The following is a 24,417-nucleotide window of genomic DNA, read 5'->3' on the forward strand; positions in this document are numbered from 1 at the left end:
ACAGCCTCTCTTGTATATATTTAACTTGTGAAGAGTTTTATGCAGCTGGTATTATCAATTAAATTTTTTTAAAGGTGTTGGCTTTTTTTTACCTGACTCCAAACAGTAATAAAAACTTGCTGGATTTTTTATCAGCATCTAAATTTAAATGCCCAATACCTGACAGATAAAGTGGCCATCTATTTTGACCTTTCTACTTCAAGCCTGTAGGCAGGAATATAAAGACTTTCAAGCATATGTTGTTTTGCCTTACCAAGTTAACTGAAAAATTAGTGACTAATCAAAGTCAGCTCTGAAATTAAGTGTTCCTGTGGGCTCCTCTTTACAAATCTCCCATTGCTTCACATACACAGAGGATATTTTAATTTTCTCGACGACAATAAAATGTGCTGCATTTCTTCATGGTGGAAACAACAATAAGCCTTTTTTGCTGTTTTTCATTTAAATTAACCTTAGTTTTTCAAAATTTAAGCAAGTTAAATCCTTATGTAGACAACTAAAAATCAATGGACACCAAGAAACCAAATCTGCTTTGACTTAGTGTTACTGTTACTATTGGTAAAGCCAGCTGTTTTTAAAGATAAAATACTTTTTCTCTTTTTTCATTCTTGTGACAATTCTGGTATCATTGGTAGAAAATCAGACTCAGTCTAAGGATTTCCTATTATATGTTGGTAAATTTAACCTTACTGCACTACATGTGGATCTAGCAAAGACCTCTAAATAATGACAGTGAAAATCAACGATTTATTATGCTAAGCTCTTTACAAGATGCTTTTTGATGCTGACATATAGAACAACAATATTGCATAAATAACAATCACTCTCCCTTTTTTAAAAACATTGTTTCCCTTTAGAACTAGTTAGAAAATATTTCTTACTCCCTGATGACTGCCACTATGTATTGTTTATTAGCATACCCCTAGCATTATTCCTGATATGTGACTTTGTTGAAAAACAAAGAAACATAAATGTAATGGCTGGTCTTTTCTCTTGTTAGCAGAGCAATGCAGAGTGCATGTCAAGAAGTGTCAGCAAAATTATGACTGATGTACATAAAGACAACAAATACAAAGGTTGGGGATTTTTTGAAGTTAAATGCTAAAAAGTAAAGTGATTTGACAACAACAAAAAATAATAATTTACTAGCACTTACTAGCCTGTTCAAAATGATCTGACATATTTGCAGAATCACACACTGAGTTTTTCTTTTTATCATGAAGAGAAGATTGTTTTTGTGACTGCTGCTTGATCAAGCACTAGTTCTTTTTTGTTTCCAAGCATACTCTAAAATGTTGACATCAACTTTTATTAGCTCAATAAACACTCATCTCAAAGTGTCTAAACTTGTGCATGATTAAGTTTTCATTTTAAAAGCATACTCAGTAAATTCTATTTACTCCTAGATTTTCAAAGTGATCAAACCCAGTCATTTTAACACCATGTTGAACAAAACCCACATACTTATTTCCATATGTTTCACATTCTAAGGAAGTCTTTGTTTGCTGCAAGTTGCACATTAGTCTCACAAGCTTTGTCAGAACCATGGGACTCATAACTGCTCGCAGGAGTTCCTGGGTCCTGATGTGCTTCACGGCTGATCCCAATTCCCTACTAGGGTGAGATCTGGGGGGAGACCCAGCCCCTCCTCACACTGTGTTCCCAAAAAAGGGGAAACCTGGGGGAATAAGACAGAAAAGAACCCTGAGGTATTGCAGCTCCATGCCTCTTGCCTGGATAGGAAGGAAAGAAGCCTTGCAGCACTTGTGTGACACACCACAGAAGAAGAATTGGACTGTGACTCAAGGAGGCATTAGAATTTCTCTCAAGTATCTCCAGCCTTTGCAGTGCAAGATGGCTCTAAAGAGAAAGGAGCTCGGGGCTGTGACAGCCATCCTTGCCTTGTCCTGCTCCAGCTGTTTGCAGCAGGGAACTCTTGCTGAGCTCCCTCGCCCCTCTGCCCAAGCCAGCAGCGTGTGGAGGACTCAGCAGGACTGAGCAGGCACCCAGGCCCTGCTGCTCCAGCTCATTGCCCTCAGCATATCCATTCCACACAGTGAAGAGTGGTCAGTTAAGGGCACTTACACCCTAACCTGCCACAGCTGCTTTTCCCAAAGGATACCTGTCAGTCTCCTGAGGAGACAGAAGAATGACAATATTGCCATTCTTCCCTACAAACACAGAAAAAAGCTGACACATATTTCCTGTAAGAAAATAATTCCAAATCAGCAAGGGTGGGCCACAGAATGCTCTTGCCAGTACATTCCTGTATGGACTCAGACAGGACCAGTTTCGTAAATGGGGAAGATGCAACATGTTCTAAACTGTGCTGTTTTGCAAAAACTCCCAAGGATTTGTTCCAGAGGAGAAAGGCACATGTGATTAAGAACGTGGTTTAACTTTTCCCTACTACTACTACTACTACTACTACTACTACTACTACTACTACTACTACTACTATTATTATTATTATTATTATTATCACCTAATCTTTTAATAAAAACTCTCCAATCAGCAAGCCCATAATCCTTCACTGAACCCTCTCCTGTCAAGAACTTAAGTGCCAATTTGTCTTCTCCATGCTGAGTGTAAATCTGAGGCCCAACTCATTCCTGGGGCCATTCAAAATCACTGTAGAAGAATAACTGCTTGGACAAATGTCTCACAAGACCATTGGGTGCCTGTTGCATTCCTGTTTTCACAACCATTTTAAAGGCTTCCAACATTCAAATCTTCCCTCTGACTTCATTTAAAGAGCTCTGGATTGGGTATATGCATGTCTCTCCCTAACCTTTTGAATAATTAATGTCACCTAGACCTTTAATTATTGTCCCAATCCTCACTTACCCCTCTGCAGTTTTCTGAATTTCTTTTCTATAAAGGTGCCCAGTGTGTCCATGTCATGTGAAATGAGACTTTGCTGCTTTTATAAACAGTCCAAAAATACAAACTTTCAGTTGGTACTTCAATTCTGTGAACAGAATTTTATTTGCTTTGTCTTTATAAATAAAGCAAAACAACTAATAACCACACTGCTAGAGGATTTACAGTTCTATTCAGAAGTGCTTCAAAAGTATGCAGAAAATACTTCTGTGTAGACTTTTGTGCCCTCTGACTCTCTGAGGTACTGATACATTCTTTCTTTTTTTCTATTCCCTAGCTTCATTATATTACTTGAAAATGAACTGCATATGCTACTTATTGGCTCATGCTCCACCTCCTTGTCAAAATCATTCAGCATTTTATCACTTGCCTATTTTGTTCTGACATTTCCCCAGTTTTGTACTATCAGGGAATTTCATCACCTTACTACTTATTCTTCCTTCCAGCCTACTGATATGCTGCATAAGTTCAACAAAATTGGTGCAAATAATGATTCTTAAGGCTTTCCATTATTTACACCCCTCCAAACCAACCTGCTTCAATTCACAAGACTCCCATGCTTTCTGTACCCAAGATCGTCTTTCTTTTCTTTTTTAATCAAAGAAAGTATCTCTCCCTATGCCGCACTTATTCACCCAACAGATTAGTCTTTTGTGCTATACCATTTCAAAAGCTTTGCTAAAATCCTGGTAAATCATGTTTATAGGCTTCTCTGTCAGCACTTGTGGCTATTCTCTAAAAATACTCTTTATTGAAAATTTTAAGCGTGATCCTCCCTCTGTGAATCTTTGCCTTCCGTCCTTCATTAAATCAAAACTTTCTTCTATGGTGTCTTTGATTAGCCTTCCTCTTCTGTTCCTCACAGTTTAAATCAAGCTCACAAACCAGTAACTTCATGCATAAGCCTTATATTCCCAGTTAAATGTTTGTTTAGTGGCCCTTTCCCCGGTTGTTGATGCTTCTTCTTTTAAAGACTGCAAGTTTATCCGCTTAATGTTTCCTTTTATCTTCAGCTGCTTTCACTGAGAATTTTGGAATGGATATTTTTGTAAGTAATTCATTGTGTATTATACTCCATTATATTACCTCTAATCTGTACTTCATTCTTCTCCATGGGGAGGAGATGCCACTAGCTCAACGACAATGCATTTGTTTAACAGTACTGGTTTCCTTGATTACATATACCATTTCTGGATCTCCTGTACCCATGCCCCTTTTAACTGAATACCTATTCCCTATATGAAATAACCAAAATATCACTTACAGCTTCTAATGCATGGCATCTACAGTCTTAGGCTTGCAGGCATCCCTAGTTTGTTCTCTACTCCTTTCACACTTCTCTTCCTTGCCTGATCAAAAATGGGTTTGATGTGTACCTGTTACCCCACTGATAACCTCCTGTTTACACCTAATTACATAATTTGCCCTTGTCACACTACTGAAGGGGACTTTCAAGGCTTTTTCCCCTCAGTTTTAGCACAGACTGAATGTATGGATCAATAACAGAGCTGAGACAACCTGCTGTTGCCAAAAAAGAGTGACACCACACTTCTCACATCGTCTAATTCCCTTCTCCCATCAGTCATTCACTCAGTTTCCCTCACCTAAAGGGTGGAGTTAATTCAACCTTTTACACTGACAGAAAAAGAACCTGACAAGAGAAAGTGAACAGCATCCAAAAATCATATGAAAATAACAAGTTAAGACACTTAAAACTTGCACACTAACTACAGCAATTTGCCAGTGCTAACTCCTAATGCTGCCAGCTGATTTTTTTACATCATTATTTTATTAAACATTAACAGTGTGCTTGGCCCTTCGTGATACACAAGAGCAACCACGGTCCTAGCTTTGTCTATTTAGCCATTTTTCATCAGAGTTCAGATTAATTTTGACAGTACCTTAATTAAGGATTTCTTTCTTACCTTCCTGGATGCTTATTTTGTCAACCTTAAGCTCTTAGAAAACTAAGCATATGTTAGCTAGTTTCACTGCATAGTTAGTTATTTATCTTGCTTATGGGGCACTGTCATCTTCCTTTTTTCTTTTTAATTGACTAATCACCAACTCTTGTAATTGCTCACACAAAACCCTTTAATTAGTATTTCCTGATTACTTTTAAAAACATGTTCATGGAGATTTTATGAGTATTTTTCTGTTCTGTTTTGGTTTATCAGGGTCTAAATTATAACAGAGTCTGAGCGTACATGCCTGTGGAAAGAAAACAATCAATCCCATAAGGTAAGCAAAATGGAAAGAAACATTACTTTTCCTCATTTCTTTCATTATGGTTACTTATTGTATACACAAAATATATTGAGTCAGAAATACAAATGTTCATTTATGTTAGCAGCCCTTACTTTATTCTGCTTGAATTCATGGTCTGCTGTTCTGTCTTTCACCTTTATTCTGGAGTCTGTATTTAATCATGTCTGTCTTCAATGTCTCTTAGTTACAAACCTTTTCCTCCCCTAGCTGACGAAGAGCATTAGCTTGCAATGTCTCACATCCCCGCACAGAAAAAAACACATCTTGCCACATTTAAAAACTGCATCTCTTCCCTTTGAGATCTCTAATCCTTTAACTCTCTCTAGGCCTTTCAAACTCAGTACTGAAGTGAAATACCTGTCAGAAAAGTAACTCTAAAACCTGGCAGCACATGGTTGTATTTTTATTTTGTCTCTCAATTACTTCATATTAGGCTTGTGTAATTTATGAATACAAGCAGCTTAAAGTACTGTGAATTTGAATTGGGATCTAAAAAACAAATATAGTTCTTTCTGTCTTTCTGTCTGAGGGTCTGATCCTGGGTGAGGCTGAGTCTCTGAGCAGTGCTCAGGAATTTGGAGCTGTGTCAGGAACTGAACTTTCTGTCAGCATCCCCACCCCTTTCTGTCCCCTAACATTGCACTTAAAACCAAAGGCAATGGGCCCCTCTGAAGCCCTAGAGCTGTTAACCCATCCAGAGGCATCCCAACACTCAGCATCTGTGTCAGATCCACTATGTGGCCACGGACATTGAGGAAGAACTATGACCAGCATCACACTGATAATTCTGCAGAGGAAGTGGCATCAAAGCAAAGGCAATAGAGTTTGACTTGGCAGGTCTGAGATTCAGAAAACTGATATTCTGGGTAAGCTGATATTTTTTCCCTTTTAAAGTTGGGGTTTTTGCTTTGTTTTTTAAAAAAGGCATACTGAGACTGACTGTCATTCAATAAAGCCACTACTTTCTTCACCAACAATCAGCAACAGATGTAGGCCAATAAAATTAATAGTTTGCAAGTACGCACAAGAGAATACTCTTGTCTCTTTTCTCCATCACAGATTTTGTAAAAGCTCTCTGGATTTTAACAGAAAGGCAAAATCAGGAGCTTTTTATATACCTTTTTTTTTTTTTTGTCATTTCAACACTACAACTGCTTTTCTCCCACTCTGTGGAGAATTAATGCTGATTAATTTCACTTTCCAAAGTGTGACTCAGGACCCTCCCCCTACCCTTAATTGTCCACTTTTAACTCAAACTGAATTCTGCACTATTACTTACCAAGATAATTTAATCCTACAGAATAGAACTTGTGCTCAAAAATATGCAACATTAATATTAATGTACAAACAGAAATATATTACTCATACATAATATATAAGAAATTAATTTTCATTGAAGTATCAAGAGAAGGAGTAAACCCCTTAGATCCTTCTCATGCAATTAGCTCTGCACTTGGGGAAGTCAATGGGACTTCACAAATGAGGGCTTCACATGATAACATGGCCAAGACTGGGGTTTTAAAAAGGCACTACAAAATACGCCATGAGCAGAGTCCTGCAAACATATTGCTGTGATTTTGGTTCTACCCTCCATGGATACACTTAGGCCACATCAACGTGAACAAATACACTGGTAGCATCTGAGCTGGCACACAGCTGCTGACACTGCAATGATGCTTGACTGTGTGCCCAGCTGAAAAACCTCCTCTGGGGCAGTGCAGCTGCCCAAGGAAGTGGTGTACCAGCAAAACAAGCACTCTGCTCAGCCACTCTTCAACACTACCCACAATGATTTGTGTCTAACTGGCTTTTCTTCTGTGAAGAAATACTTGCTCTCCTCTGAGGGAATTAAGGGAACTTCACAGAATTGCCTCTGTCCTATTTCATAATCTTTTACTTTCACATTAATTCTTAAAACACCAGCAGCTCCTCTTAGGTACATCCTGTAAAAAGTTAATGTCTTTTTACATGGGGCTTCAGTCTACCATTTTCCTATCTTAAAAAAAGGATTGCAGAATTTGTTTCAGAAGCAGAATGCCATACTTCTAGGTTTGAAGGACTTCACCCACTCAACCACCATCATACAAACCAGCTGTGAAGCAGGGAGCATATGAGAAATGAGGAACTATGTTTAAGACTGATAGTTTGGGAAAATTGCCAGGTGATGCAGACAGTCCCTGCCTAGGCCTGTGAGAGAAGCACCAAGCAGAACAGGATCAGTTACAAGTTGGCCACTGTCTGGGATGTTTGCAAGGATTTGTAAGCAGACAGCTATGTTCCTATAGGTTGGCCCTAAACCTATTTCAGCCATAAGAGCAGAAACCAAGAGGATTGTTGTAGTAGTGGTAAAGCAAACACAGAAGGAAATCTGGAAACTTGAAGTCTCAGATCATTCTTTGTTGGTGAACCACCCCATTTCCTACTGGAAAATGTAGCGAGAAAGAGGTGGCCTTCCAGATACAAAAAGCCATTAGATGTGCCTTTTTAGACAGAATGCTGTGAAACATCTGAATAATAAGCAAAAAACAGAGGAAATGTATCCCAACACAGGACACCAAAATTGTGGACTTATAATCAAAGGGGATAAATAGCTCCATTCTCTTTTACCTCCCACCTTGCTTTTGAGTACACAAGCAGAAAGTCACTTTGAAATGGCTGCCTTTCTAAGTGGCTGTATTTCTAAGACACTCTTCAAAGGCATTTCACAGGCATTAAAAATAATTCCTAGAAGTGCACATTATTATTGGTAGGACTAAACTGAGATGCTCAGTATCAGGAAGGGCCCTGCCCTTTTATTCACTGACTTATGGAGCCATATACCAGCAACAAAGGTTTATCCACCAAGGAACAACAGGGTAACATCAACATACATCTGGTAGATGGGCCCAAAGATGGGTAGAAGCCACAGAAGAACACAATGGTTGAGGTTGATCTCTGGGGATCCTCTGATCCAGTCCTCCTGTTCAAGAAGGGTCACCTAGAGCCATGCCACATCCAGATGACTTGTGAGTATCTCAAAGGGATACACAATCTGTCTGGGTAACCTCTGCCAAGGCTTGGTTGCCCTGGAAGTGTTTCCTGATGTTCAGAAGGAACCTCCTGTGAGTCCATTTGTCTCCTCTGCTTCTTGTCTTAGAATGTCACATGGTGAGGGTGGATGTTAGCAAGAGACAAATCTCTGCTGTCATACTCAGCAAAACATGCTGTATAAAATAGTACAGGTCATATTTATCCAGTAATTTGTAATACAGTGCAGGAAACAGTATAAACAAAGTATGGCTTTAGCAGGACAAAAAGGTATCTCACAGTTTTGAACCACCAAGCATAAAATCAACTATCTGCTATCACAGAGCTCTGGCAGATCAAAGAACAGTATCCTTTAATAAGATACTACATGTCAAGTGGTTTTCTTATGTTCATTTTGTATAACTTCATGAAACAAATGGCTACATACCCATTTTAAATTAATGGTTAGCCCATTTTATTTCCCTCATGACAGAGTGACAAATCTGGGTGTTATCTTTGTTGTACAAGACAAAAAAATACACACATCATATATAACAACTTTATTGAGGAGTGGTGAAAAACAGTTCTCATGTACAGTCACTTGAGAAGCTGGCCTGTGTGTCTCACAAAGAGCAGATCATAGTTTCCTCCTATAGCTTCATGTCTTGTGTTCACTTGACTTTTGCATATAAAACAGGTATAAACTTCAGCTACTGCCATCTTCCTGGGTTGGATCTCTTAAAAGCCTCTCTCCTATTTGGATTCTGTTGCCTGCTGGGTCACCTCTCTTCCCAAATATTGTAACAACTTCATAGGCTTTGAGATTACTGTTAATCTATGAATTTTTCCCCTGAAATTGGCCAAGAGTAGTCCAAAAATAAGAGGCAGAAGTGAGAAAATCCTCTAGAGGTCTGCAAACCAGCAGACAAATGGAGATATGTAATGACTTCCTGTGTCTTGTTCCTAAAGATGATGAGGCTAGAAAATTGTCGGAAATTTCTTCTAGTTTCTACCCAATTCTGAGATCACACTACAAACACTCATCACTACTGTGATTTTCCTGTGGGGCTGTGCAGAAATTGTGGCATTCCATACCAGCCAGTTGGCCAGCAGGTACAAGTACAGGGAAAGCCCCAAAGGGACAGTGGGCTGCCCAGCTGAGCTGTGGGAGCATACACCTCATGGATGTTTTGTCTCATAAAGCTTTGCTGAATCTACATCTGCCCTCTCTAGAGATCCTTAAGGACTCCATCCACATTCCTGTGACCCTCTATGGTTCTTCTGTGTTTCTTCAAGCACACATTCCACCCCCCAACCCTGGTTCATTTTAAGGAAATCTTGGTTTAGTGCTCTTGAAAATTTTGGAGAAAACATGTTATCCTTTCATCTTCTCCTGCAAAGTCTTCCATGAGTGTGAAGAAGACGCCTCTCCAAATTCCCCATCTGAAGCCTCTGGCAAATAACAAGACAGACAAATAGCATTAGATTTTAATGATCAGTGGACAGGAAACTAAGAAAATTCACTACAATTTTCCCCCTTGCTTCTGTTCAGCAGCTCCCAGCCAACATATGGCCTTCCTTTCACAGACTGAACTCATGGTGTGTGTGTGAGGTGAGAAGTTTGAAGCCTAACTTTGGTAGGATTTACAGCAACAGGATAATAATACTATCCTTGTAAAATTCAAAGAGGATCCTCATGGCTCACCACCAGACAAAGAGAAGAGAAATGCTTAAGCTGGACCTTATCAGCCAATTCCTGGTAGTGGCACTAGCAGAAATTAAAGCATAATGCAAAGTGGAGGTGGCCTACTGTGGCAAAAAACCCCAGGCTAGCCCTTCCTAAGAATAGATATGGTCACACTTTAAATAATACTTTCCTGAAAGCAGTGTAAAAATGATGCCAGAAGACAAAACTGGTATTTTTAGTGAACTCATTTTGAAACTCCAGAAGCAGAAAATATGTTTGTCACAGATTAGTTCCACAAACTATTTCAAAGCCAAATCTTTGTGCCAGCAACAAACCTTCTTCACCTTTTTCTGTCCCTGGATCCAAAATACAGCATGAAAATAACTTGTTCTGAGCCTGGATTCACTGACAGGAAACCCAAGGCAGTACTTATGTTTACATTACAAGTTTATGTGCTTATTCATAAAAATCCTGTAGTCAGAATGATCAGCTTGGATTGCTGATGAGGAGGATTATTTTAATTTCTTTATGTATTTCAATTAAATGCGTGAGTATAGATTTCAGTGCATTTTTTCAGTTAAAAGCACTGTGATTTATATTGCTAAAATGCTATTGCTTGCCCTGCCAAAAGCATGCATCTGGGAACATTTCTGGGTTGCTTACAGTCTTTTCTCTCTTCTTTCCGCCTCTGACTGCCAGTGCATGCTGTTGAAATAAACCAGTTACTTCAAAAGGCAGTTCCTATTTTTTGTCTTTGTGGGTCTGGCAGTGTTTTGAGAAGTGGGGGGAAGAATAGTAAGAGAATAAAGGTAGATTCAGAGCCCATGAATAAATAAAGAGGAAAAAAAGTAATGATAAAAGAGTACACCTACCTGAGCTCCATTCTTTCTCCCAGGGCGATACCGTTTCTGGATTCATCTTAAGTTGGAGAAGTTGAGTTTCAAGGAGCCAACAGCTCTCCACAGCATCTGAATTTTGTAACCCCCATCTCTGCAAGCTCATCGTCAGACTGCACTTTCACGGCTCCTTCCAGAACAGTGCTGTGATGTGCCGGTGTCCCCTGCTGTGGCATGCCCATCCTGGCATACAGCTCTGCACAACCACAACAGGACAGAAGAGCAGCCCCAGATTCTGCTCTCCAGCTGGTGTGACAGTTGCAAGCTCTCTCCTTTGTCCAGCATTTTTGATACTCTCTGAAATAGTGAGTTTCTGCAAATCTTTTGCCACACCTAAATAAGCATCTTCACTCCTGAAATGATTTGGCCGTGCAATCATGCTGCTTCTTCTCTCCTCAAGACCAGAAAACCCAGAGAATTCTTGTATTATTAATGAAGGACTGTCTGCATTGCCACAGGTAATACAGTATTCACATGAGCTTCACATTCATGGAACAAAGTGATACAGAAGCAATTACGCTTCTACTCTGAAAGTAACCAACAGGACCCCAAACTGAGCACAGTTGCACATGTGGATGCTCTACCATAATTCAGTTTAGACATTAAACTGTGTGTGGAAGCTGGAGTCCATTCCCTCCTCCCTGCCAGCTAAGAAACAGACAATATAATTTATTGCAATATTATGCTGGTGTGATTCAGCAAGTACAGAAGTCTTGCAGCTTAAGAAGCAAGGGCACACTTTCTGCTGAGTCAAGAGTTCTCTCATTAGGTGCCTGACAGCATAATAAGGAAGAAGAAGAGAGTCAAGACCACACAGATTTTCTTGAACAGATTTTCATCTTCCAAGCGCTTTACAAAAACTGTATTGTAAGTAAGCATGGAAACACACTTTTCAGGAAATATCTATCTTATATTCTGAATAAGGAAAATGAAGCAGAAATGTTCAAGCAGTTTTGGCCAAGTCAGCAAAGCAAATGAGTGACAGAAAAAGGTCTAGTTCCCAATTCACCAGCATACCAGACCTTGTTCTCTCCTTTTAGACAGTAACTATCACTGAGGTTATCACCCTTGCCCAAAAGTGTGCTTTCAGTGTGATTCAAGATCTTTACAAGAAATCTAAAACCAGCTGAATCCAGCACCTCATTAAAGCTCAAAGATTAACTTGCAAATCTAACATTTTAGAGCTCTTTCAAAAGCAGCTGTTCATCCGTCTGTGTGATAACTCATGGGTACTAGATTCAGCAGTGTGATGGACTTAATGAGTTCTGACCTGCTCCTTGACTCGTTGCAACCAATGATGAGCACTAGTCATAATTTTCTATCCCAACCAGAAGGTAACTTTCAGTGGAGATGATTCAGGTCAACATTTTTCACTCAGCAAGTGGGGTGAGCTCAGCAGGTGACAGCTCAGCTGAAGACATTATACTGTGGTAAGGTAATTGCTCTCTACCACATCACTGAGAACAGACTAAAAAGGGAAATTTTCTAGTTCAACCATGAGAATACACAGCAAAGAATCTAGAAGTGACACCTCCAGTGCAATCTTTTATCCTAAAAAGGTATTTTCAAATATTCTTATCATTGAAATCTCTTACTGAGTAAAAAGGGGTATTCAGCAATATTAATGGTCTGACAACTCATCTCATTTATGCAAGATAACTATTTTTCTTGCCTTAGGAGTGAAATACTCTTTATATATAGGTTGAAATCTCAAATCACGTGACTCTCAATAATGCAAATGAAACTTTCACTCCTTGATATTATTAATACTGTTTGGTGAGAATTTCCTCAAAATTGCATGTTTAAGTAGCTCCCTTCAACATCCCCTTCAGTTCAAGAAACATCCTTCCAGTGGAGTATGACAGCCAGTGACTAATAATAAATTTTAATAATCCATTTTTTTGAATTGTTTGTTATATGCTTATGTTTTTACTTCCCTCAGTCTGGACATCCAATCTATAGTTTTAAACATCTGCACATTCCCACTTTAAATTTTGATTCTCATTGCTACATAGCTTGCATCACTAGAATTTGAACCAGTAATATCTTCTAGAAAAATTAATTATCTTTCAGGATTTTACAAACGTTCATTTATGGTTTCCAGAACTACTAATGCTCTATCAGGAATTTGATAGCTTTGTCTTCCCATGAGAAAAGAATCTGAAAGTCTACATTACTATGTGGACACCAGAACCATAGACACTGAAAATTCAATTTACATCCTCAGAATGGAGGTGGGGGGTAAATGCTGATTTGAAGGAGACAAATGCTATTCACAAATGTGTAGTTAAAAAAGCTTTTTCATCTTAGATACACTTTTATATAAATATCAAAAGGATTAAGAAGAGGAACATGATGCCAATTAGCAGTATAACTAAGAACTTGGACTATACCTGATGCAAGTACAGGAAGATTCACTAATGATACTGAAGGTAACTGATCTTATATCACCACAAAGGACTCTCAAATCTCTTTTTGTCTAGTTTACAAGCAAGAGAAAGACAAATTGGTAGCATCTTAGCATGGTAACTGACTTAACACATGATTCTGATTGTGCTTGAGGGAGCAGGAATTGGCTTCCAACATGACTGGGAAGAGGGATTTCATGTAGTCACTCGATGCAAGATGACAGAAACAGAAACCAGGATGACTCTGAACCTATCAAAAACATGCAGCTGGTAATCCTGTTGTTCCGACTCAGCAGCAGTGAGATCATCAGTGGCCTAAAACACAGCTAATGAGAGGCACTCCTCTTCCCTCTTCTTTAAAAAGATGCTTTTCCTTAGACCTCAGGTTCTCAATCTTACAGCCTTCCGTAAGTTCCACACCACACCTCATCCTCAGGTGTCCCCTACCACCAATGAGCAAACTGGGGATAAAGTTATGAAAGCACAGGGCCTTTCCCTGGGAGGTGCAGCCTGCCTGGTACTTCATCCTGAACTCTCAGCTCCAATTCTCTCTTCATGGCACTCGAGGCTCTGTGCTACCTCAGTGTCCTTCTCCCAGCCTATCTTCATCTACGTTCTCAGAAGCTCCATCAATACTTACCTCTTGGTCCACGTATGCTGGTGTATCCTCACTCTTCCCTCTCTGCCTCCCTCCTGCCCTCCAGTTTGCACAACACTCTTGGACGACATGCTGAGAGATGTCTTTCCCAACAGATGGGCTCACAAACAGGGAGTGAAGAAGGTGAGGGAGGAGCAGCAGCTCCCTAGCCACAGGGTATCCATACACATTCACAGCAATGGCTTGCACCATGTTTGTATCATTATAGGCTAAAAGCTTTCTTGAAACAAAAGCTGTTATTTCTTAAATTTTGCTTGTGCTGTGTTTTTAGACTTCCTGAATTATAAGATGCAAGATACTATACTTAAATATTACCTCTAAGTCATTCTAATGGTAACATTTCTATAGATAAAACTGATTCCCTTCCCTCAGTACACGACCCCCTTACCTCCCCACATACAGGTGTCATTACTTGGTCACTGGTGACTGAGGAAGCATATTACATCTTTCAAGAGTTTGATATCTACTTTCTAGGTTATGCTGCATGACAGAATTTCAATCATTAGGCACTAGGTGTTTCAATGACTTCAAAATGTTCTTCATCAGGAATGGAAAGAAAAAACCAAAGAAATCGCATCCAAAGGACTGATTTCCCAATTTACCTTAGGCTAGCATTGCACTTCTACTTAATCAAAATATGCTAGAAGAGGGGGAGATGAAAGTCTACAGCACAATTAACAAAAATACCCTCAGTTTGTTGCTCACAAATATTTTCTAAAAAATCAACCCCTTATGCGAGCATTTTGGCTCACTGTGTCTGCTCCTCTGTCATTAATGCTCTCTGCCGTAAGCACAACTCCTAGCTGGGGATTCCAATGCGTATGGGAGCTAGGATAAGATTCCAGATCTCAGTTGTGCTGGCATGAAGATAGGTCTCCTCAGTGATACAGAAGACAATATCCTAGGGAGACTGGAATAAGTCCTATTCCACAAAATTCAATCCAAGATGTAAGGCATATCAAGCAGCAGGTAATTACTAGCTAATGGCTGTGGATGGAAATGTAACATGGATCAGCCTAAGCATTTCATGACAAGTGACAAGACAGCTTGAAAAAAGGGAGATTTTTTCCAAAAGGATGGAAGGTGTCAAGAGCAAAGAAAAAAGGGTTACCTCTTCAGTTTGGGAGGGGCTGATTCTAGGCATTGGAGATACTTGTGGTGTTTTCAGCTGTGTACTGTTGCTGTCTGGAACAAGCTCTCTGTGGATTGACTGAATATGGTTTTGGAGCTCAGTTTCTGATTCAAACTTTACATTGCAACTAGAACAGCGAGTCTTCAGTCCCCCTGCCTTGCTTTTGTTCTCAATGGAACTCAAGTTCTCATTTTGGCCCATGCCTTGTCTGTTACTGCTTGAAGGGATGTTGACACTCGGACTACCACTTTTACTGAGATTAACACAGCTAGCACACAGACCATATGGCAGACCGTTGATGTCAAGTTTCACTAAATCCTGTTTCGAACGGAATTCCTTCAGGCAAGATGCACACTTGTACAGTTTCTGGAGATGCTGTGCACGTCCTGTGGACTGCACAGCAGAACCATTTCCAGTTTTCTGCATGTGGAACGTGCCATGGATTTTCAGTTCCAGCGTGGAGGTCACTGTCTGCATGCACACCACACAGCGGAACCCCGTCAAGGAGTTCCTCAGGTCAGGGTGCATTTGGCAATGCTCTAAAAATTCCTCCTCACTCTGGAGGGGCATCTTGCAAATCCTGCAGTTTCCAGTGTCCAGGCTCTTACTATGTGTGACCTTATGTTCAGTAAGAGTCAGAAGAGACGGAAACCGCTCGCCACAGATTGGGCACATATAGTGTTTCACTGGTCCCAAGTGTGTCTGCATGTGCTCTCGAAGCCCATTTTCAGAGAAGAATGTTCGAGAACACACATTACACTTGTAATTCCCTTTAATGAGCTCAGCCTTTTTCTTCACTATGGCGCTTTCTCCAGGTCGAATATTGTGGTCTCGCAGCTGGTGATTCTGCAGGAGAGTCTCCATAGTGTAAGCTGCACCACAAATGTCACAGCCATACATAGGTTCAGATGTGTCCACATCTTCTTCACTGCCATCGTGGCTGTTATGGGACTCCTGGCTATTTGTCAACAAGGTCTGCAGTTCCACTTCCTCTTTCTGAACTTGCTCAGATGCCCCATTCGTTCCACAGTTTGGAGTTTTTGTTTCAAAAACACAATGTTTTTCCCTCAAGTGCTTTTCCAGCAAGATGATAGCATGGAAAGCCTTGCTGCAGAACTTGCAGTTGTACTTCTTGCTGTGCGTAGTGATGTGGCACTGCAGCTCCACCTCCGTACCAAAGGATTCACCACAGAAGATGCACTTGTGTACTTTGCCTTGGTTCTCCAGGTGGTTGTGCTTCACATGAAGCTGTAGGTCAGTCTCGTTGCGGAAATCCCAGTTGCAAGATGTACATCTGTATACCTTCTTCTCATTGCTGTGCTTCACAGCCAAGTGCAGCTGAATGGAGACTTTGGAGTCAAAAACCTCTTGGCACAAGGTGCAGCGGAAGAACACGAATGTATGCATGTCTAGTAGGTGTTTCTGCAAGTCATCCACAGAAGTAAACTGCTTGTCACAGCTTTCACAGATGTAGTAGGTTGAGGTGATCATGAAATGAATGGTAACATGCTTCAGCAGTGACTCCTGATTTGGAAATTCCTTGTTGCACTGAGGGCAGGTCAGTTTTGGCAGGACAGTGTCAAGGTGTGTTTTCAAATGAGTCTGAAAACCATCCAAGGAAGTATACTTAGCACCACACTGATTACAAATATATTCCCCGGCAGGACGAGGAGGAGCACCTCCAACTGCCTGCATCATCTTTAAAGAGGTCTGCTCAATGGCTACAGGAGATAATGGACTCATGGCTCTGGACTTTTTCCCATTGTGGATGTAATTCAGCGCCAAAGGAATGTTCTTATGGTTCTCCTTGATATGCTTGTTCAGTTTAAGAACACTATTAAATATTGGAGAATTGGTACAGTAAGAACAAGAATACACTTCCACCACTGGATCTTTTGGAGTTCCGAGCACAGGAGAACCAAAACGGGAACTGCTAAGATCACAATGGACTTGTCTAATATGCTCTTCCAGGGAAGAATCTGTAAGAAATCCCATGTAGCAATGGGGACAAAAGAATGCATTACTGTCCTTAGCAGCAGGGTTGGCAAATCCATGAGAACATCGGATGTGTTCCTGAAGGGTGTTGAGGTCATTGAACACTTCAGAGCAGAAGTTGCACTGGTAGACCATGGCAGGCATGGTAGAAACAATCAGTGCTGGATCTGGAGCTTCATGGACTTGCTTAAGATGTTCATTCAGATTGTAGAGAGATGGCAATACCTCCAAACAATACTGACAGATATGGGCTTGTTCGGGTTTATCTAAATGCATAGTTTTCAGGTGTATCTGCAAAACTGCAAGGCTGGAAAACAACTGTTTGTTGCAATAAATGCAGCTATAAGTAACTTTTGCCTGCTTACTTGAAGGACCAGTGATATCTGGCACTTGCTGAGCTGCCCGCTTCCTTCCACGACCTTTTGGTATAGGAGGAGCCGTTTCCACCATTGTTGAGCTATCCACCGAGAGATTTGAATCTGGGGTAGTGCTAGAGACTGATGTGTACCCCACAGTTACCAAAGACGGGCTGTTGCTGTGGTTGCACGACTCTGGCTGCTGGTGACTGTCCATGTGGCTGTACAGCTCCTCCACAGTGTGAAAGTTCTCAGAGCAAATGCTGCATGAATTCTTCTTCTCACCATTATGAGCCTGCTCCATGTGATTTACTAGGGACGTTTCCTCTACAAAGAGTTCATGACAGTAAACACACTGAAGAGCAGATCGGTCTTCATTAGGGGAACACTCAGGGTGACATTCTGCAATGTGCTTCTGAAGATCTTCAGGAAAATCAAAGCCTTCTTCGCACTGACTGCATTTCTGAGTGTCTTTCATTTTCCAGTCCTCCATCCGGGAAGCGGACTGGGAGCCATCTTTGTTCCTCTCGTGAACCTGCATGTGTCCATGCAGTGAACTAGAGGACAGGAACCCACGTCTACAAATGGCACACTTATATGGCTTGTTGGACGTATGAGTCTTTAAGTGAATTTTAAGATGATCGCTCCTTGAGAACGCCGCATCGCACTCACTGCAGTGATACTTCTTGTCGCCCGTATGGAGCTTTATGTGGCGGTCCCTGCTCCGTTTGTGTTTGAAGAGGCGGCTGCAATACGTGCATTTGAAAGGGAGCTTGTCACTGTGACTCTGCTCGTGGTGCTTTAAGTAGCTGAGGCGGCTGAACGACTTGTCACAGAACTGGCACGGATAGGGCAAACCTGGGCCTCCTTCCTCTTCTCCAAAATCACAGCCTTCTCCATGGCTCGGGGAAGTCTGATCCTTGCTAGAAGGCGATGATGCTGGCCATGAGCAAGAGGGGTCATCCTCAACATCCACTCCGTCTGAAATGAGAAAGAAACATGCCCACAAGCTTAATCCCAAGAGTAAAGAGGAGCTAGGAAATGCATACGAATAATGCAGGACTGCTACTCCTAAATAGCTAAAACACTAAACTCAGACATTTCTTACACTGATATCAACAGTTTCAAGACCACATTTATTTTTCTCATACTGTAAAACATTAGAAGTTATTAAATAGTTCTGTGCCTATATTAACTTTTTATTGCTTTTTTATCATTCTTTCTCAGTTGCAGGATATGTGTTATACATTGACAATTTTATTAAAATGCAGATTTTAATATATTTAATGTTTCTCTTGTATCCATTGTAAAATTATTTGCACATTATGTGAGCATCTGAAGAGTCAAAGGAAAGGTGAAAATATTACAGGAATGCTTTAAAATGAACACAGTCAACCCACATGCCGAATATTTACTGAAAAGATTTGCACTGTTTTGCCACAGGTTTGTGGTATTTTTTTCCTTTGAAACTGATTCTGAACACAGGAATCTTTTAAAGGCTATTTCTGAGACAGACTTGGGTGTTATTCTAAACAATAATAGGAAAAATTACAAGGGAGGAACAGGACAACAATATAAACAATGATGTTTTCTCTAATAAAGTGCAACCAGATTTCTCCAATAATGATACAATTCAGTTACTAAAAGCTGGCAGCTGGATCATTAAATGTTCAAAACAATCTAACAAACCAACAACCAGGATCAAGGAAAATGGGAAAGTGTCACAAGGGTCAGCCATGAACAGCATTTTTTTTTTTAAGTTCAAGAGGTTGCCCACCATTTCTTCCTTTTTTGCAAAGGCCTCAGCCAGCTGAACTTCCTCAGTACAGCAGAACCTGTACTGTAAGGTGATCACAGACAAAGCAACTTGCAAAAAACTGGAAACAGGAAAAATGATAAACATTTATGGTAAAAGCTGAAAGATTTATGAGTTACCAGGAAAAGACAAAGCAGAAATGCTGGCGAGATAAATGGACTAGTTATCTATGGTATTACCTCATCTCTAAACAGGGAAAGTTGTAAATATTTTTTTCAAGAGATGTGCTGTAAAATTTTTGCACCTTTTCTTTTAAATGTAGATAATTATACTTCAATGATCATGCTCATATTAACCTAAAACTTCTTTAAAAATATTAAAAGAATGTTTGAAAGATCACTCTACATCAAATAATTCTTCCATTCCTTTCCAGGGGCAATGCTTGAGGTTTTTTCCTTTTAAAAGTAAAACTGACTACAGTAACACTACAGAAAAAAGATACAATAAACCCCTCGAAAAATATCTTTCTAAAGGTATTCTTGCAAAGTAGAAAGTTTCCTAACATCTTCAGCCTTCTCTCAAGAAATTTACTGCAACATCACAAAAGTTAGAACTGGCCTATATTATATAAACAAATTCCAAGCCTGCTTACTTTAAGGTAAAGAGATTTTACTAGATTATCAACCTCTTGCTTATCCACAGGAAACAGATGAGGATTCATTCCTTTCCTGCATCTAGAAACTGATGACAACGCCATCTCACTATCAATGCCAGATGGCAACCATCTAACTCTGAGAAAACAACCAAACACCATTGCTGGATGCCTGCCCATTGACACAATGCTTTTCAGGATAACTTGGAAACTGCATGGGTTTTTATCCTCTTGTTTACATCTTGGAGAAGAGGGTTTCACAAATTAAACACACCTTTTGCGCACACACACGCACACACACACACTATACATCTGTAATTACCTACATACAAATCTGCACTACTGGTATGTATTCAAATAACAAAATCAACCCCTGGCCTGAGTGCCGTGTTTTTGAATCAAAAACAATGCTGTTTGTTTATCAAAAAGAAGGAAACAAAAATCCTCCCTTCCAGCAAAATTACTGTCATCTGCTAAAATGCTTCCCAATGTGCAAAGTTCCTCATTGTCATACATACTAAATAAAACCAGTCAGGTGAGTTTTTAAGATGGTACATTAATGACTGCAATATTCACAGGAGACTTTTAATGTAAATCTGTGTACTGCCCTTTCAAATTGCTGGATTTGACTCTAAACCTGGAAATGATCAAAACAGTGGAACAAGCATTTACAGAAAAATATGTTAACGTTTTCTCCAGTTCTAAATTTTATATTAAATGCATCTTTCCAGCTAGGTCTTTTAAATGGGAAAACCTTTTGTTCTTTAAAAATCCAATATATTTCTGACATACACCCACTGATGGCAGATAAACAGGAATTTATGTCAAGCAACCGAGTGAAGAAAAATAGTCTGTGACTGCCTAGGCAACATATTTCGTAACCAAATTTAGTATTAAAATGTATATCCTATGGAGAAATGATATATTATTGTATAAATGTTTAGAGGAATATATAGTAAGCGTTATAAATAGTGTACCATCACTGACATAGCAGTAAATCACTTCGTTTTTGTGGCCACTGCCTGCCTGGTTTTACCTATTATACAACCATTCCCCCCGGCTCGTGGGTCCCAGCAGGCTGTCGGACTGGCAGCAGGGTCAGGATCAAGCGTGGAATGTGACCAATGGCAGCCCCTTTCCCCCACCCAATTCTTCTTGTTTGCCTGGGATTCTCCTCAGCCTTTTTACAAGGGTAAGGAAAGCTGAGGGGGAAGAATGTGACCACAGCACAGAGACAGTTCTTGCTTTCCAGCCGGCAAATGGAAATGTGTGCCACTTTGCCGTTGCGCTTTTTAATCAGAGCCCGTACTAATTCTACAGAGTAATTCCCTTTGTGCAAAAGGGAGAAGAGCAAGCCACTTACAAGTCAGATTTGTGTCCTTTTAACTTGAGAAGTGAAAATCTTTCAATCTCTCGGAGCTACAGAAGAACAAGCAAGGCAGGGGGAATTCCCAAGGCGGAGGACAACAGGATTTTCCTGAGTACAAGCCTAACAATGTCACCAACACGCTTTTCCGACTCCCACCCCACCCCCTGGCATGGCAGGGGACAGCCTGTGTGGAAGGGGTACTGGTGGCTGGCCACATGCTCTGGAAGGAGGAACCATGGGCTGCCCTCACACAAAGGGCTCCAAAGGCCAAGCCCATCAGCTTTCAGTGACCCACAGAAAGGCTTTTGAAACTGTCCTTCTGTAACGAGGAAAACGTTTCACTGCGGTGACTTTTGCTGTGCAGACTCCAACCTGAACACTGGGAACATTGTGTGCAATGGACTAGTGTGCCAGTTGAGCTCAGGGGCTGGGTAGCAATGGATCTGGGGACAGCAACCAGGGTAACTACTGAACTAAGGGTAATTACTGCTACAGCAGGACTTGAGTGATGGCAGTGCCTGTCCTGCCATCCCCCTACCACTCCCCACAAGGTTACTGCCCCGTAAAGTTAAGGTGCAACCACTAAGAGCATCTCCCTCAGAATGGAAGCAAAGTGTGACTTGCTGCTCTACACTGAGGCTACTCCATGTGCACACACACACACAAGGTGAGCAAGCCTTGGCCCTCAAAACTGTGATGGAGGAGCTGAACTTAAGGTCTCTGCAGAGAGCCAGATGCTTCCGATGCAGACTCCACTCCAGCTTTCCAGATCTCACTACAGAGCCAGCTCTGCACTGGGGGTAAAGTTTGACATGCTGTCAGGGTAAAGGGTTTCAAACCCCTTTTCACCCATCACTCTCATAGAAAATGCAGTTTGCTGCTACTCTGCACATAGCTGCCTGTATATAAATCTACAGACACCTACACACTGAGCTATATGTCAACATTACAAATCTGATCTTTAATGTTATAACAAGCTGTTTTAAAATACTCTGGACCAAATTCAGATGCACACATACAAGTTCCCAGGAGTGGTACACATCTATCTGAGGGCAGAATGGGGCTCCAGGTACTTGACAGAGTGTTTATGGAGTTTTAAAATATATTTTCTGCATCGACCTTTTTTTTTTCCTTCAGCACTCACTAAGTGCTACTTACTGTAAATGCCTTTTTTGTGTTATGGCAAGTATTCTGAGTTTCAGTGTGATGCACTTAACATGTCCATGTAAATTTTTAATTTTTGGAACCAGTCACTTCACACTCGCTGACTCTAAGAAAGCTTTAGCACTCGCAACCAAAAAACTTCACTGAAAATCAGCTACAAGGCCTAAAAGTCTATTTAAAGATGCAAATGTGTGTGAATAGTTAGTGCAGATGTTTTTCTACACCAACTGTACTTGCTGAGTTTCACCATTTCCATAAAGCACATTAAAACAAGTGTGTGAACACTCTGAGATGAAAGTACCAAGCACTCCTGAGACTTCCAGTGGAAAGTAGAGCTGCCTGACTTTTCTCCAAGCAGACAGGAATGCCCATGATTCAGCAGCCTGAGTAAATAAAAGAGGTCCTTATTTCCTAATTCTGCTGGCTGGCCACACTGCAGCAGTCTCTGTGCTGCTGCCAAAGGGGATGCAAAACTGGAACTACACCCAGCAGCTGAAGGACTGTCTTTGTTAGCCAGCCAGGCCTTCCTGACCATCTTCTGGCAACAAAACTATCGTATCCTGCAAGGAAGACCTCCATCTCAGGCTTGATAATTCTCTAGCCTGTCTAATAGGACAAAACAACAAATTTTGCCTGGTCTGTGTTGGAGGAGGACAGCTGGAAACTCAGTTAGCAGCAGAGTAACACCTGTTCAGTAGTATTGATGGGGAAAGTGCTCACCAACAGAAAAGTGAAGCAATACCAGGAGGAGTTATCCCATGAAAGGGGGGGAGGAAGGGGGAAGCACAAGAGCACAAAAGCACCTCTGTGGAGTTAGCAGCCAGCCACTCATGTGCCAACCCCAGCAGACGTGAGGTCTTAAAAGTGATCTTATCCCTAGTGCTGCTGGCTGAATTAACAGGACTGCTTCAGAAAGATGTTACTTAGTCACCACGAAGGTCTATGACATACACATGCTTTTGCTGGAGTAGACTTCAGGGCACTTGCTTTATCATGGCTTATTTTTCTGTATGATTTAAACATGTTCTTGCTGCCACTAGACAAATGGCCACATTCCTAAAGCAAATGTCAGCTAACCTTTATGTGCCATAATACATAGGGGCCCTCTGACAGAACAGAGTTTACGCATATGAACAAATTAATATTTTCAATATCCTGTAAGCAGCAGTTTTCCATTTCCCCCATTTTGCTGCTCACGTAACGGGCACAGACAAGCTGGAATGCTTTGCCTCAGGTTACAAATGTAATCTGTGTGAAGGAGGGAACAGAACCTGCATCTCTGCAGTCTGAGCCATTCCTGCAAGAATAATTCTTTCTCCCCTGAAACACAGAGCTGGCTAAATGCTTAAACTGCTGGATTCAACCAAAGAGAAAGGCCAGCAGTTGAGATGGACAAACACCCCCCAGGTCTGGGTCCTGCTGATATGGTCTCACTACTTTTCTCCCATAACAATAATGACAGACTGGTGACACAACTATCCCCCAGGAACCCATCCAAAGTACTAAACAGCAAGGTTTCTTTCACAGGTAAAAAATAATGAGTTACATAGGATGATAATAGATACTAAAAATGAAAAATCAAGTACACCAGGCAGCAGCACATAAAGCTGTGTACTCCATACTGCCACAGGCACATGGATTGTTACTGCACATGTATGCATTTATGCATTGGGTTGTTCTGTAGTTATTATTTGTTGTCCTACCACCAGTCAAAGACCTGTTCATATGCCAGTGCAGAGACTTATATGTGCTTATACACAGGTATTGAAAAGGATAGAAAAATGTACAGCACTGCTAATTTACCAGACAGCATGCCACAAGGTAGAACATGATTTGTAAGAAAGGAATGACTAAATAGCAGGTAGGTAGGTCAGTTAACTGGATGTATGATAAGGCTCCACAGTTTTAAATCCTTGCATTTTTGTGCAGGTAATTGAGTGGAGTGGTTATTATATATCATATAGTTTAGTTGTAATGGCCATTTCAGGTTTTAGTGCTGGCCACATTTTATATTATTACCACCACTAATTGTCTGCAGGGCTACCCTGAAAATGAGATAAGGAATCTTAGGGGAATATGCAGGTGTGAATAAATAGCAAATGAAGAGGTTAGATATTGCTGAAATAAAACAATATTGTGCTGTGTGCTGAATAGATCTAAATAACTAGAAGATCAAAGGACAGTGTT

The 24,417-nt window shown here is 40.7% G+C and overlaps 1 protein-coding gene and 1 long non-coding RNA gene across 14 annotated transcripts in view; both read right to left on the reverse strand.

Annotated features, from left to right (window-relative positions):
* ZNF521 (zinc finger protein 521) overlaps window positions 1-24,417 on the reverse strand; it is a 230,346-nt gene that overhangs the window by 119,093 nt on the left and 86,836 nt on the right. For all 13 annotated transcript variants that reach the window (XM_054647224.2, XM_077185013.1, XM_077185007.1 and 10 more), the window contains one exon: window positions 14,918-18,270. In XM_054647224.2, coding sequence (XP_054503199.2) covers window positions 14,918-18,270 — 3,353 coding nt within the window. The remainder of the gene's footprint in view (window positions 1-14,917; window positions 18,271-24,417) is intronic.
* On the reverse strand, window positions 8,703-14,868 carry LOC143695084 (uncharacterized). The gene is made up of 2 exons (XR_013183993.1): window positions 10,717-14,868; window positions 8,703-9,609 (listed from the first exon to the last, which is right to left on the reverse strand). It is a non-coding gene; the product is annotated as an uncharacterized LOC143695084 (long non-coding RNA).

Source organism: Agelaius phoeniceus, chromosome 1 (assembly GCF_051311805.1).
Source record: "Agelaius phoeniceus isolate bAgePho1 chromosome 1, bAgePho1.hap1, whole genome shotgun sequence".
NCBI lineage: Eukaryota > Metazoa > Chordata > Aves > Passeriformes > Icteridae > Agelaius > Agelaius phoeniceus.